General features: G+C 40.0%; 1 protein-coding gene across 2 annotated transcripts in view; it reads right to left on the reverse strand.

Moving 5' to 3' along the window:
* The window catches only part of GABRA1 (gamma-aminobutyric acid type A receptor subunit alpha1), a 46,055-nt gene that overhangs the window by 3,294 nt on the left and 28,007 nt on the right, over positions 1 to 14,754 (reverse strand). For both annotated transcript variants that reach the window (XM_048488573.1, XM_048488575.1), the window contains exons 6-9: positions 14,555 to 14,637; positions 13,137 to 13,280; positions 9,309 to 9,461; positions 4,616 to 4,818 (exon numbers count right to left, since the gene is read on the reverse strand). In XM_048488573.1, coding sequence (XP_048344530.1) covers positions 4,616 to 4,818; positions 9,309 to 9,461; positions 13,137 to 13,280; positions 14,555 to 14,637 — 583 coding nt within the window. The remainder of the gene's footprint in view (positions 1 to 4,615; positions 4,819 to 9,308; positions 9,462 to 13,136; positions 13,281 to 14,554; positions 14,638 to 14,754) is intronic.

The raw sequence follows: 14,754 nt of genomic DNA on the forward strand, positions 1-14,754 counted from the left end.
TCTAATGGTACATCTGGAAAGTAGCAGGTTCCCTACTCCTGGGACTAATACAAGGTCATAGCGGGCTTCTTGTAGAAGAGCAGGGGAAACAACTCCAGGTCAGCAGATTAGAGTCAGCAGCTCACATGTACTCTAATACTTTGCCAATATCCTGGCCATCACTCAAACAACAAGGATTGATTATGAGGTTCACAATATCCCTTTTTCCACTGTTTTTCCACTGTTCTTTTGCATATCTGTTGCAATTGTGTATAAACCTGGTGCTATATTGGGGTTATGTTTTCATCACTAGGAATATATATAATTTTTTCCAGTTAAAATACATGCACAGATATACATATACGCACACATATACACATTTGTGTATCTATACACACACACAAACGCACAAGCTTTCGTGCCAAATTTGTCAGCGAAGCACAATGCATTTCAGTGGACAGAAATAGAAGATCTGTGAACAGATCTGCTTTAGAAATAAAGGGGGGATGGGAGGATTGATCAGATCGGAACCTTAGCACTGTGGAGGGTAGTTACATTATTTCCCCTATGCTATTTTCACAATATAAATCATATCCTGCCCATGTCTTTCAGGGTAAACATATAAGGACTTATACTTCAAGGGTATTGGTAAGGTGAAGTAATTTGTATTTGGACAATGGCAAAACATTGCAGATACTCATCTTTCCTCACCTTGTGACCATTTACTTTAAAATGCAAGAGAACCATAATGACGTCACATTTAGTCTGATTCCAACATAAATATTTGGTGCTTCCTTCCAATGAAGCCATTGAGGAAGGGGGGAAATCACTCTTTCCACATGAGCCCTCCGGGGATAGGGCGGTATAGCAAGTTTAATAAATAATAATAATAATAATATGAGTAAATCCATGTAGCACAAAATTGTCTATCTTGCCTAGCAGCAGTTAACCCAATGTCTCAGGCAGACATCTTTCCCCAGCAGTGCAAACTGAAATCCTTTGTATTGATACACTTTGGGGATGAGGGAAAATATTAGACATCAGGTATGAAAAGTATTACTACAGCCATGCTCTGGAATACTCAATGTTAGCTTTGGTCTATTACCCACTGGCATTCCAGCAAGAAATCAGCCACTGAATGCCAAAAACAAGCCACGAAAATATAATAAATTTACATTCTACTTCAGTCTTCAGTCAATGGATTGAAACAATTATCAGGAGACCCGCCTGCTTGGTCATGAGCCCCTACAGAGCTGCTCTTTTTTGCCTTTTGGAATAACCTGCTGAATAGAAAGCTTATCTTTGAAGCCGTACTGAGAAAAACAGTAGGACTGTGAGGTAAGCTTTGACTTATTTCCATGACTTATTTCCCATTATGAAACTTGGCTTGTATTTCCTCTCTGTAGCTCTTTTGCTCAGCTTCCTATCATCCTGGCCTTGAAATCAATGAACTCATAATTCTGGCTCCTTTTTTTTTTCCATCTCATGACTCTCATGTTAAATATATATTGTCATGGTCTCCATACTCAACTGGTCCCACAGGCTGTAGGTTTCAGGTATGAAAAATGTTAGCTACTGATGCTCTACGTAATGATATGTGCTATCACTAAAATTTTAAACTGAATAAAAATGATAAAACTTTGACAAGTGCTATAGACATAATAAGTATTGTTGATTGATAGTCAACAAAACAAGATTAATTTGCTTCACACTTTTCAGATGAATGCCATGAATTAGAGACATTCCAGTATTTTACCATTTGTATTTTAAACCTTCACCTATCCAGCCATCATAATAAGGATGCTTACAGTAAACATTCAAAAAGGTATCTCTATAGGAACTCAACATTTAATCCATGAAATAACTTACTTATTGCATATCAATTTTTTGTGTGAACTGAATGTCTCTCAGAGCTCTATCTTGGGTACACTAATGTATACATAACTTCCTTTAATAATAACAATAATAATAATGTCCTTTGCACAAAAAACAAGGATCTGAAGCATTTCATGAGAAACTCTGGCAAACCATCCCCCAAACTGAAGATGATGGCAAGGCAGTGCAGCCTCCAACTCAGCATAATGAGCGACAGTCTTCAAAATGATACCACAGTCTTCAAACTAATTGAAGCCTGGATGTGTTTGTGCACACCACAGCAGCACATAGATTCCATGGCTAGCCTAGTGTGCAGAGGACGCTTTGGATGAGTGTTTTCTCTCAATATTAGGGCATACCTTACACATACAACCTCAGTGAAGGCCTTTTAGAAGACCAGCTTATCATTGATAAGTAAAGCAGTGGTCCTCAACTTTTCCAGACCCAAGATTCACTGGGCAGGTTTTAGCAGGGAATGGAAGAGTCAGTGTTGAGCTAACAGAGATATGTGGACTTTGTTAAAGTCACAAAATATTTGTTAAATTGTAGATTGTCTCAGCTCTTTGGAATGGGATGAGCTGCAATCTAGAAGGTCCAGTAGGATGGGTGGGTACCTTCTTGCCTATGGTACTTAAATCAGTAGATTAATAAGGATGAGGCAATAGGGGCAGATGCCTTGGGTGCAATCTAAACAAAAGGCACAAAATGGATTCACAGATGATGCAATGTATGGAAATCTCTTTAAACAATTTTATTCAATGTTTACTTTTGGGGTACTGAATGATTAGCCATGTTTCCAAAAGGGTAAGTGAAAGGCCAGATAACTGAACAAACTTTGAGAGGACCTGGCTGAGTGATACCATTGCAATTGACTTTGTGCCTGCTGAATGACACAGTAAAGCAGGGGTCTTCAAACTACGGCCCTCCAGATGTTCAGGAACTACAATTCCCATCAGCCCTGCTACTTGGCCATGCTGGCAGAGGCTGATGGGAATTGTAGTTCCTGAACATCTGGAGGGCCATAGTTTGAAGACCTCTGCAGTAAAGTATGGAAAGGAAAATCATCAGGGACATATGACAGCAGCCTGCACGAGTAATCTGTGTAACAATAATTTTGATCTGTAGCAGCAGTAGTTTTAGGGATCCATAACTATTTTAGTCACAAGTGCTACATTACAAGCACTTACAAAATGTGTCTCTGTTCAACAGGCACATCTTTGGAGGCTTATGCACAATTGTGGAAATTTCCCCTGCAGAATTGCAGAATTAAACTCTAAAATGACTTTTTACAGCTTTCCGTTATTTGTTTTCTTAGGATGTTTCATGGTTTCTGGTGTTTCATATTTTTTTGTTCCTCTCTTCAAATAAATCCCATTGAATAATGACCACTTTGTTATTTGTTAAGGGCATGGAAAAGAATGGAAGACTGGAGAAAAGAAATCCTTCAGAAGCTTCTGGGCATAACAACTGCAGACTATTTCCACCAAATGAGTGGGATAAGTACAGTTAATCCATCCACAGAGTGTGATCAAAAATCATTCAAGAGCAGGAGTTCTTTCGCTTGTTCACTATCAGCAGGAGTTACCACTTTCTGAGATTTGTTTTCATTCTAACTCATTTATTTCTTCCTAACGTTTCTCTTTTAAACCTATAGAGGATAAAGTTTATCCATATTCCTTGTCAGTTGCCATTCTGTTAATCAGAAATTACTCCAGCTCAGTAAGTAGCTATTCCCCAGAAACCTGATATAAAGTTGCAGGAGACTGTTTCAGCAATACTCTGGTGTCTGCAAAGGCTTCATATAAGCTTATGTGCAAGCACCGACTGGTTGCATTCAGGCATTAAAAACACTTTCACCTAGATGCCATGCCAGTCAAATCGGGGATTTTCCAGTTCAGGTAGTGGCACACCAGTAAGATCTTATATTTGCTGACAAGGAAGTTCTGAAGCTTGTCAGAAACAGCGTGTAAGGAAAGTATGATTTACCCTTTGCCTACAGGTTAAAAGATAGCATTGACCTCTGAATGCATCAGCTGCCACTGTACACAAAGGGAAGGGAGACACAGTGAAATGCATTTTGGATTTTTAAAATGTTATCTTAATTTTTTTTTTTGCAGACAGGGACTTGTTTATGCATGACATGGAGAAAATGATGAGCAAAACACTTTCTGTCTCTTTTATAATACTAGAGCTCACCAAGTAAAATTGATGAGCAAATTAAGGATAAACAGCAAATAGTGCTTCTTTATATAAAGCATAATACTTATGTAATTGACATTTACAAGAAGTAGAGATGGTCTCTAGTTTCAGTGGTTTTAAGAGGAGTCTTGAAACATGCATGTAGTTTGTCAGTGGCTATTTGCCAGGATGCAAACAGCTGGTGGGCTTCCTAGAGAAAAATGTAATACTTTGGGAGGAATTCTAAACTGGGAGTAATCCTAAACAGGACTGCTCAATTGTATCAATAGGGCTAACTCCCAGGAAAGTGTTCTTAAGATCACAGTCTTTATCACGTAGTCCTGCTTTGCAATTCAGCTTGAGTCTTGGGAAGAAAAGTAGTTTAAAAGTGAAGTAAATAAATAAACAGCCCAACTAAGTTTTGATTTAGGAAAGCCATTTGGACACTGTCTGCCTTATTTCTGAATAAGGTTTAGGATCAGTGAAAATGTTAGTGCTTTTACTGAATGGGATTGTGGTTCACTCATGGCACATGCTAAATATATTATTATATATTATTATATTATATTAATACTGTTGTTACCTTTTCTGGAACAACACTCTTGCCATCCCATGCATAACCTCTCTTTGTGAAGTAGTTGACTGTTGCAAATTCAATCAATGCAGAGAAGACGAATGCATAACACACAGCTATAAACCAATCCATCGCTGTGGCATAGGCCACCTTGGGAAGGGAATTTCGTGCACTGATGCTCAAAGTAGTCATTGTTAGTACAGTTGTCACTCCTGAAAAGCAAGAATATTTCAAAGTCATTAAATCTCCTTTTAATGTACGCAAACACTATCATTTATTCTGTAGGCTGCTGTAATTAGAAATTAGATGAGTGATTTTTCCAGATTCATTTTCTAAATGCATTGTACCTTATATTAGAATGCAGGATTTTCAAAAACTAATCATCCAGAATAGAAGGGAACCCCTTAGCATACTCTAAGGTAGTTTTATTTTTAACTTTCAACAGAAGATCCCCATGTAATATTTTAATATGCTCCTAAAACAATCCTTATATGTTTAATATGCTTCTAAAACACTTCAAAAGCAGTTTAGTGCATGGGGATTGCCATTTGAAAACATTGTTGTACGCCATCCTGAGCCCGGCCTGTGGCTGGGGTAAGGTGAAATCCTAGACAAATATCTCTTTATGATATTTCTATAAAATATTTTTACCATCAATAAGCACTGATTACAGGACATGCAACCAAGTTTACAATTGGAGGAAATTGGAATGGAAAAGCCATTGAATGCTGTTGGCATTAGACAAAGTGACAAAGCCCACCTGAATTGGCACCATTGAACAATTAATGTTCTCAATGCTTAAGGTTATTACAATTTTTTGTTACCCACCGGGATGGCACCACTTGGATTTCCTGTTTTGAGCACTTAAGTGTCTTCAGTCAATTCTGCTGTATTCCAGTCATCTTACCATATAAATTAAAAGTTGAATGCATGTTTTTAACCATCATAATATTTGAAAATTAAATGTATGGCACTTTTCAATTTTATTCCTCTTTGTTTGTTTTTTCCTGAATCCCACCACACATTCTTACAGGAACATTTTTGAGCAGCTCTCCCTACACATGAAGATTAGTTACAAATGTCGATTAAATCAGGAAAAATGATGCCACTGTGGTAATAGACTTTGCATTCTGAGTACAGCAGTCCCACACCTGCACTGAACAATTTTCTTTTAACTAGCCATGGAGCTTTTACTGAGAGCGAGAGGTCTGCATCTGTGTTGCATTGCTTACCGTTGCGTTAAATCACATATTCACCAGTTACCTTGACAACTGCAGCTATTTCTTGTACTGAATCTACAGTATATTTCCACAGAACACACAAAAATCAGAAATATCTCCCATTATCTGCATTATGTATTATTTATTTTTAAGTGGGGATGGGTGGGGGAATATTCAAAGCATTCAACTTTCAGTCATCCCTATTCTACAGTCTCACTTTATTTTTGTGTATAATTTTCATACAATTTGTATATAATTTTCATAGGAAAATTGGCTGGCAGACTTTCACAATTAGAATGTTAGATCCTATTGAATTCAGGGGAGTTTACGTTCTATAACCATGTGCATGATTGCCATCTAAGTCCCTAAATTTTGCTTACTCCTGGTCTGATTCTACAGCATTACAGTCATTAAATATATTGGAGAGTTCCTCACCACCACCCCTTTTACAGAGTTGCTAACAATGCAATCCTGAGTTGGGACAAAAGTACCCAGGGATCTGTCCAGATGCTATACCAGCATATCTTGGAGATAAAGTGCCACAGTGCTCTACTGGTGCTATGCTAGCTATGCCATGCTTGTTGTCAGCATGGCAATGCCACAGATCCCAGTCACAGCAACACTGTCATAGTAACTGCTAGCAGAGTAAGGAACAGGCTCACAGGCATGCCTGGAGCTAGTTGGCTCCCTAAGTCACCCCAGCCTGGGTAGGCTCCCCAGAAATATGTTATGCCACTGAAAACTGAAACAAATTTCACAAGCACCTATGCAAGTTATGCCACTGAAAACTGAAACATATTTCACAAGCATCCACACAACTGAAAAGCAAATTGCCCTTCCGAGAGGCAATCCCACCTGACTATTGCTGCAAACAATTATACTCCTCTGCACTGGATGGCCAAAACTCCTCCTCTGCACCTAATAATGGGCTCTGCCCTCCCACACTACCTCAACTTAAGCCAGGACACCCCATAGCTCAGATGATAAGGTGGGCAACATGGGATACTTTCCCTGCGGTTCCTGTGGCAAAAGGTCAGCTTCAGACATCCCAGTTTTGATGAGAGTCAGACCCCTACTGTGGACAGGTCACATCCTGTCTGTTGCATGAGCATTTTTCTCATGTGAACTATGTGGGGGGGGGGGAACGACACTTGGACCATGTGCCTCTGTTAAAATTGAAGTTGTGCAATCTTTCCCCCTGTCTAGAGCTCTGGGAGGGGACTGGCACCAAGGGACATGGGCTAAATCCAGAGGCAGTGAGTGGCTGCATTTGTGTGTGGTTACTGGCTGTTACAATGGCTATGTGGACTCTGGCATGTTCACTATGCAATTTGCACCCTGCCTGGGGGGGGGGGCACATGTTGGGTTTTTTTCCCTTGCAGAATATTGATATTGCCAGCTGACTGCTACTAACACTGTAGCAGCTCTCAGGTCTGGGCTGTAAAACTGAATATTTGTAAAACACAGAGAATAAAAGACTGGAAATAATTGTCATGATTTAAGAAAAATTATAAGACTTCTTAAAAGGCTAATCAAATGAGCTGGTTTGTGTTCATCCCCTACTGAGCAGCTGTGCTGAGGCAGCAGTTGTTAAGATTATCTGTCAAGGTACTAATACAAGTGTGAAACCAAACTTCAACCATTCCACTTTCTCCTAACTTGATGCAACTGAGTTGTGCTTTACATGAGCTATTGCATATTTGCCAAGAGCAGATCATGAATAGGAGGAAGAGAATGATCCCTTTGCATGGAGTCTGTGGACCTACAAGTAGACATTTAGATGTGAAGTACATGAACTAAATAGGTTAAAATCACAGGTTTCTTTCACTTGCAAGAACTTGTTCACGCATGGCAGGAACAGGGTTGTTGCTTTTTGTGCCTATTCTCATCTCGTAATGCCCATTTACCTCTCCCATGTTTCATACTGTTGCTGAGTTGACAGCCTCCTATACTTCAGGAACATTTCAAAGAGTGGACTGGGCTTCAGCAGGAAGTAGCAGTCAGGAAAGAGATATTGTACTAACTGAGCTCTGCTCACAATCCTTTGTCTCTAAGAACCCCTAATTTTATGCTACGTGCTGAATAATCACAATGTTACTTGGAATCTTATCACAGATTTCAGTAAGAGTATAATTAATTCAAACAGTTTCCTGTTACGGATCTGCTGCGAAGGGATCAAAGCAACATCAGCCATTTTGTTTTAAGAAAGGGCGAATCCCCACTTGAAATTGCAAGCGGATCCAAACCTGTTCCTTGTGAATCCGTGTTCTCCTCATCGCAGTTTCTCCCTCCCCACCACAGCGAGCACACAGCAGACACTCCCGGGTGCAGGCATCATTGCAATCCCCACAGCCATGTGATCGCGCTTCATTGCCCTAATCAGATTGGTCGGTGTTCAGTTGGGCGGGACCTGTTAGCCACTTCAGAAACACTACCCATTTTTACCCATTAAAAAACCTGTGCGAACGCTGAAGTGCAACCACTATGAATACTTGTCATTTACAGTAAAGCAACTATTTTCTGAAAGTTTTACTGTTAAATCGGTTACCAGGCGACCATTTACTTGTATTGCACATGCTCAGAAACGTGATCGTTCCATCAACTCGGAAGTAGACTGCGCAAGGGTCAAATCAATCTGATTGGCTGCGCGAAATGCACGTCACGCTCTGGGGCGGGGAACAACTCCAGGTTCCAAACCTTGTTCCTCCCCTCGGAACAGCCGTAAACTGTGATAATGGGGCCTGAACCACTTGCATCCAGGTTCTGCCAGAATGCGGATTAACAGGGCGAACGAGCATCAGAAACGGTTGCTGCCACAGAAGTCATGGGGAGGACGTCGATGAAACCGTGTTAGTAAGTGGCCCGAAACCGTGCTAAGGAGGCAGTGGGAATTCGCCCAAAGATGACTTATTGTTGATATGGGACATTGGTTGTTGTCAGTGGTGGGATTCAGCGGGTTCACACCATTTCAGCAGAACCAGTTGTTAAAATGGTGCTTGTAAACAACCAGTTGTTAAATTATTTGAATCCCACCACCAGAATCAGTTGTTAAATTATTTGAATCCCACCACTGGTTTGTTGTTGCTGTAGGTCTGTGATTGTTTTGTTCAACATCCTCTTTTGTGTACACTGTGCTTTGTGTACATCCTTTGCTCGAGATTGTACATTATATATAAAACTTAATGTGCAAATGCAGAGATCCTGCCCCCACAACCCTAAGGTTGCCAGTTCATCAAAATATCATTGGAATTCCAGAAACCAGGTCAATTCTGAAGTAAATATGCTCTTCTAATAAATAGTTTTTGCAAACACCAACTGACCTGTTGTGATGTCACTAACTCCTGCAAGTTAGAGCTGACAGAGCTCTGACTTTGAGATAAGCTTTCTATCTTTAGTCAATGAAGAAACTTCTATAATATATGTAATTCAGTGTCCACTAACCTTTTGAATGATGAATAATTTGGTTAAGTTAGGGCACTTACCAAACACAGTCCTTGCGGGAACAGATTCTCTATTGAGCCAAAAAGAAACTTGTGATAAAATCACAGTCATAATGCATGGCAGGTATGTCTGAATTACAAAGTATCCTATTTTTCTTTTCAAGTGGAAATAGGTAGTCATCACAACATATTCTCCTGAAAAGGAAAATTATGAAATTTCACATGCTGTTTTCTTCTCTAAAAAAAGGTGGAATAAAACGTTTCAAAAATATGCACAGGAAATAATTTTGAAATAATTACACAAATTTAATGCAAAACATTACATACAGAGATTCCAATTCCTGTTTAGCTATTGAAGATTATAACAGCTGATAGTCTAGAGATACTACAAACTAATAAAATAATGATAATGGCTACTCTGAATTATAAAAAATACAAGATTAGCGAGATATTGGTGGGCCTGGTAATGTCTGTCTGTCTGTCTGTCTGTCTGTCTGTCTGTCTGTCTGTCTGTTATTTATTTATTGAAGTTCAAGGAAGTCTGAGGGAGTGATTAGCTGGTGAAGAGATACTGACTTGGTAGAATATAACAACGTAGTGCTTTTCTTAGACCCCTTCCGCACATGATCCAATGAAAACACGGTATAAAATATTTTAAACAAAGAAAGAAACATACTCTGCCAATGTTCGGTATTCAATGAAAGAATCCCCTTTGAAGAAATTCCCATGTTTTTTAGGACTGTTGTGCAATGGATAGTTGTTGACTGGGAGGTAGCAGAGCTACTGTCTACTATTTGCACAACATCTTATGGTCTAAAAGTACCTATTGCTGGTATATCTCTGAAACTCACGAAGTGTAACAAACCTGAATCTCCTCCACTTAATCCCCTGATCTGCCCCAGAGGTGAATGGGATTTAAGGCTTTTTGAATTTCCATTGATTAAAGGAAGTTTCCATTGATTAAAAGTAAAGATAGACCCCTGAATAATGACTAAAATGTTAATGGTTCTGTCTGTTCAATCCCTCTTGTCCATGTTTTGGCCAGAAAGACAGACTTGCTTGGAAATTTCTGAAGATAAGCAGCCTTCTACACATCCAGCTCTGCATTAGAGTGATTGGTGCAGAGACTCAACTTCATATTACCAAATGTAATGTGACTACAGGGCATAACAAGGTGATTTGGTGTGGTTCATTGAACATCCCTTCCAAGAAGAAGTGAAAGCGCTCTTATTGATGCCCAGCTCTCATCACTTTTAAGGCCTCAGCCTTTTCTAAAAGCATGAAATGAACTCATTTTGACCCTTGGATGACCTACATGTTTCAAAAGATTCCAGCCAGGTTACAGAACAGTCATCTTTAGGACTGAATTTCAGAACGCCTTCCTTTTTGAAGTCCAGTTGAGCGGAGTCCACCACACTCCAGTGATAATATATTATTTATTTTTATTTTGGACATTTATCTTTTGCCTATTTCAAATGTAGCTTATAAATGTTCCCCAAAGTTCAGGATTTTTGAGGTGTTTAGCCTGGTGTAGCATGATTAGATTCAGATAGGAAGAAAGGTGATGCAGAAAACTTGAGAGAAATGGAGAAGGTATTATAGCCTGTGAAGGACCTGATGTGCAGTTTTGGGGTGCTCCTTGGCCCAGTTTGACTCTTGAAGTATTGGAAGATATATGTGGGTGTTCCCTTACTGTGGAACTTTCTCGCGAGAAAAGCCGATGAGGCCTGCTGTAGTATGGTCATTTGAAATAGTATGAAAACCTAATAAATGCAAGAGTGAACTTAATTAGATTTGTTTTGTGATTGCATTAGGAGATTGATGGATTCAGAAGGTTATGATTCCCCACTTGCAATTTTGTAAGTCTCTTTTTGACATACTGATCTGTTTTGATTTTTTTCCAGAATAGCAGCTTTCCTTATTTTATGATTTGTAAGGGACTGTACTTTTTACAGATGGATACAATTTAAAAAAAAAACTATGCATCAAATACATTTATCACTATTCTATCATTACTAGGCTTGGAGATTTGGGTGCAACAAATACTGGATTCGGCCTGAATCTGGGCGAATTCAGGCATGTTCGGGCAAAAATCCATGAAATATGTCCTGCCCGAATATAAACTAATCCGAATGCAAGGTATTCGGGCTTTTTCGGTGTTTTCTGGTGTTTTTTCATGTTTTGCATTAACAATAAAGCTAGCAGAACCAAAATTTCAGGGCATCATCAGAGATTATCCTGATGATACCACCCAAGTTTGGTGAAGTTTGGTTTAGGAGGGCGATTGTTATGGACCCCCAAAGGGGGTGCCCCATCCCCCATTGTTTCCAATGGGAGCTAACAGGAGATTAGGGGCTACCCTTTTGAGGGTCTATAACTTTGGCTCCCCTGAACCAAACTTCACCACACTTGGGTGGCATTATCAGGACAGTCTCCAGATGATACCCGGAAATTTTAGTGCCACTAGCTTTACAAATGCACCCCCTTTATCCACCATATACATTAATGGGACTTGCTGTTATGCCTAGCTGGCTCTGTGGTAGACGTTTCAATGGGAGGCACTCTGGTGGGGGTCTTGCTCTGGGTAGGGGCATTTATTTCCTGCAGGGCTGCTGGTGTGAGTCTCCTGAAAGGAACCAGCCAAATTTGCTAAAGATTGCTTGGGAGGGGCAAATGCTGTGGGCACCCAGTTGAAGGTGAACCTGATGTCCACTGCATTTGCCCCTCCCAAGCAAATGTTAGCAAAGTTGGCTGGTTCCTTTCAAGAGACTCACACCAGCAGCCCTGCTGGAAATTAGGTGCCCCTACCCAGAACAACACCCCCCCCCCGAGTCCGTCCCCAAATCTCCAGCATAGAGCCATCTTGGCATAACAGCAAGCTCCCTTGAAGTCTATGGTAGGAAAAGTTAATTAATTTTTCCCATCACAGAACTTGTGGAAGAACCTGGCAGATTCTGTGCTTTGCAGTGGCTCCATTGTAGCCAATGGGGAATTTCTGAGTGTGTAAGCACTGGCTGCACATTTTTGAAGATAGCGACGCCAGACTTTCAAGGTGGCTCCAAGAGGCATCCTGGTAATAGCATTTAGGCTTGGTGAACTTTGCTTCTGGGGGTGGGGGCACAGGTTGAAAGAGTTCTGAGAGAGCTCAGCCAGTAGGCTTCATGTGCAGGAGCAGGGAAACAAAATAAGCCTTTTGGGGGTCCATAAAATTTAACCCCCAGAAGCAAAGTTCAACAAGCCTGGATGCTGTTACCAGGAGGGCCTCCTGGAGCCACCTTGAAAGTCTGGTGCCTCTATCGTCAAAAATGTGCAGCCTGCTTACACACTCAGAAATTCCCCATTGGCTACAATGGAACCAAGGCACTGCAAAGCACAGAATCTGGGCAAATTACTTGGGGTGCCTGTCAGGGGGAGCATTTTTAAAGCTAGTGGCATCAAAATTTCAGGATATCATCCGGAGACTGTCCTGATGATACTACCTGAGGTTGGTAAAGTTTGGTTCAGGGGGCCTCCTTTGGGGGTCCATAACTTTGCCCCCTGAAACCAAACTTCACCAAACTTGGGTGGTATCATCAGAACAGTCTCTTTTGGTGCTGCTTGCTTTAAAAATGTGCCCCCTGCAGGCCAAAATGTTTAACAACACCAAAAAATACAAAAAAATCAGATGGACCCGAATTTTTCGGGTATACTCGAATATCCAAATTTTACTGAATTTCTAGGGTATTTTCCAAGCCTATCATTACACTTGTTGATAATATACTATTCCATCTCATTTCTCAGGTGCTAATGCTGAGAAATACCAAAAAATCTGATTTGATAGGGAAAGCCAAATAATACCTTCTGCAAAACAAACACTGTTTTATTACCTACCTGTACTGGATTGCACAATTCCAGAATCCACTGTTTGTCCCATAAGATCATATTGGTTCAATCGAGATCCATCTTCGGCCACTACAACAGACCGAGCTGGCTCCCGTGTCCACTCATACAGCACTTCTGATTTTGTATAAGCATCTAATTGGAAAGAACAAAATGTCATTTCCATGGGCAGAGTGTCTCTTAAAATGATTATCCCTTTAAATTCTGATATTATACACTTGCTTAGCTTTTTTTGAACCAGACTATCATGTCCATTCTAACCACTGATTTTATTTTTTATTTTAAAAAATCATTAGAAAACAAAAACATTACTTGAGAGTTTCTTCAGTCCCACAAGACCCATTTTCCTTTGTACTAAGCTCAAGTGCTTTCAAGGTAGCCTTGATGAGAAAGTATCATCATGTTGACAGTATCATCATCATCATGGGATTTGGGGATCTCCCAAAATTACAGTTCACCTCCAGACTACAAAGATAATTTCCCCTAGAGAAAATGGATGCTTTGGAAGGTGGACTCCATTGCTTATATTCACTCCCCAGGATCATTCCCCAATTTTCTGGGAGTTTCCCTACCTGGATCTGGCAACCCTACCCTCTCCATACCCCACTGGAGACTCTTCATCAACATACATTTTGGCACTAGGATTTAAGGCACTAGGATTCAAGACATCTTTCAGACCTGGAGCAATGCTATCATGGACTGGATGTCCTGATTGAAAGATATTATTATTTTAAAACAATATGTACTCTCCCCCCTTCAGGAATCACTTCAGGAGAAATCCTGGGCCTTGCAGCTGTCTTTTTAGGGTTTGCTCAGGCTTTCTCACATGAACTTTTCCAGTATCTATTTTGAGGACAACTGACCAGGCAATCTTCCTGCACAACCAAAATGAACAGGAGTCTGCATAGAATGCTTTCTGAACAGATTAGCACATATTTCCACTATCAAAAATTACCAAATAACAACTCTAATTTAGATTTTTGACATTTTATTCATCTCCAAATAAGTCTAAAACCAGTTATGCTTAACAGAAATTTGTGCGAGTTTTTTTAAGTGCCATGGTTGTTTTCACTAGAATCAATTTACAGATTTTTTGTATGTCTTGCTGAAACCAGGCTTTCCCTTATAAAATATAGCTGCAGCCAAGCCAAAATGATAAGTCTGTATACGGTGTGCTATATAATACAGAGCTCTGCATCTCTGGAGTGTAGCCATTTCTCTTTTTGGCTCATCCCTGTGCCAGATATTGGATTACATTCATTCATGTAGAAAATCTTCATTTAGAAAATAAAGCTATAAGGAGTGAAAAGTATGTACACACATACAATCCAAGCTCATAGATACTTTCTTCTGACAGTTAAATAGCCATTCGGGTGTGAGAGGGAGGATGACTGTAAAAGAGAACTTACAACTTCCAAATTTCAAAGGGCAAGCGTGTGCATCCATGGGAAAGTCTTCTAAGTGCATCGGACATTCTGCCCTCACTGTGAGTCTACAAAGGAGGAAGGAAGGTCACAGGTAAGTTGTAATATAACAGCTTGTATTCTTTTGCACTTTGATGAATGCAGCATATCAAATGATAATTTGCATTAACTGACCCAGATATATA

This window comes from Sphaerodactylus townsendi, linkage group LG03, assembly GCF_021028975.2.
Source record: "Sphaerodactylus townsendi isolate TG3544 linkage group LG03, MPM_Stown_v2.3, whole genome shotgun sequence".
In the NCBI taxonomy this organism is placed as follows: Eukaryota; Metazoa; Chordata; class Lepidosauria; order Squamata; family Sphaerodactylidae; genus Sphaerodactylus; species Sphaerodactylus townsendi.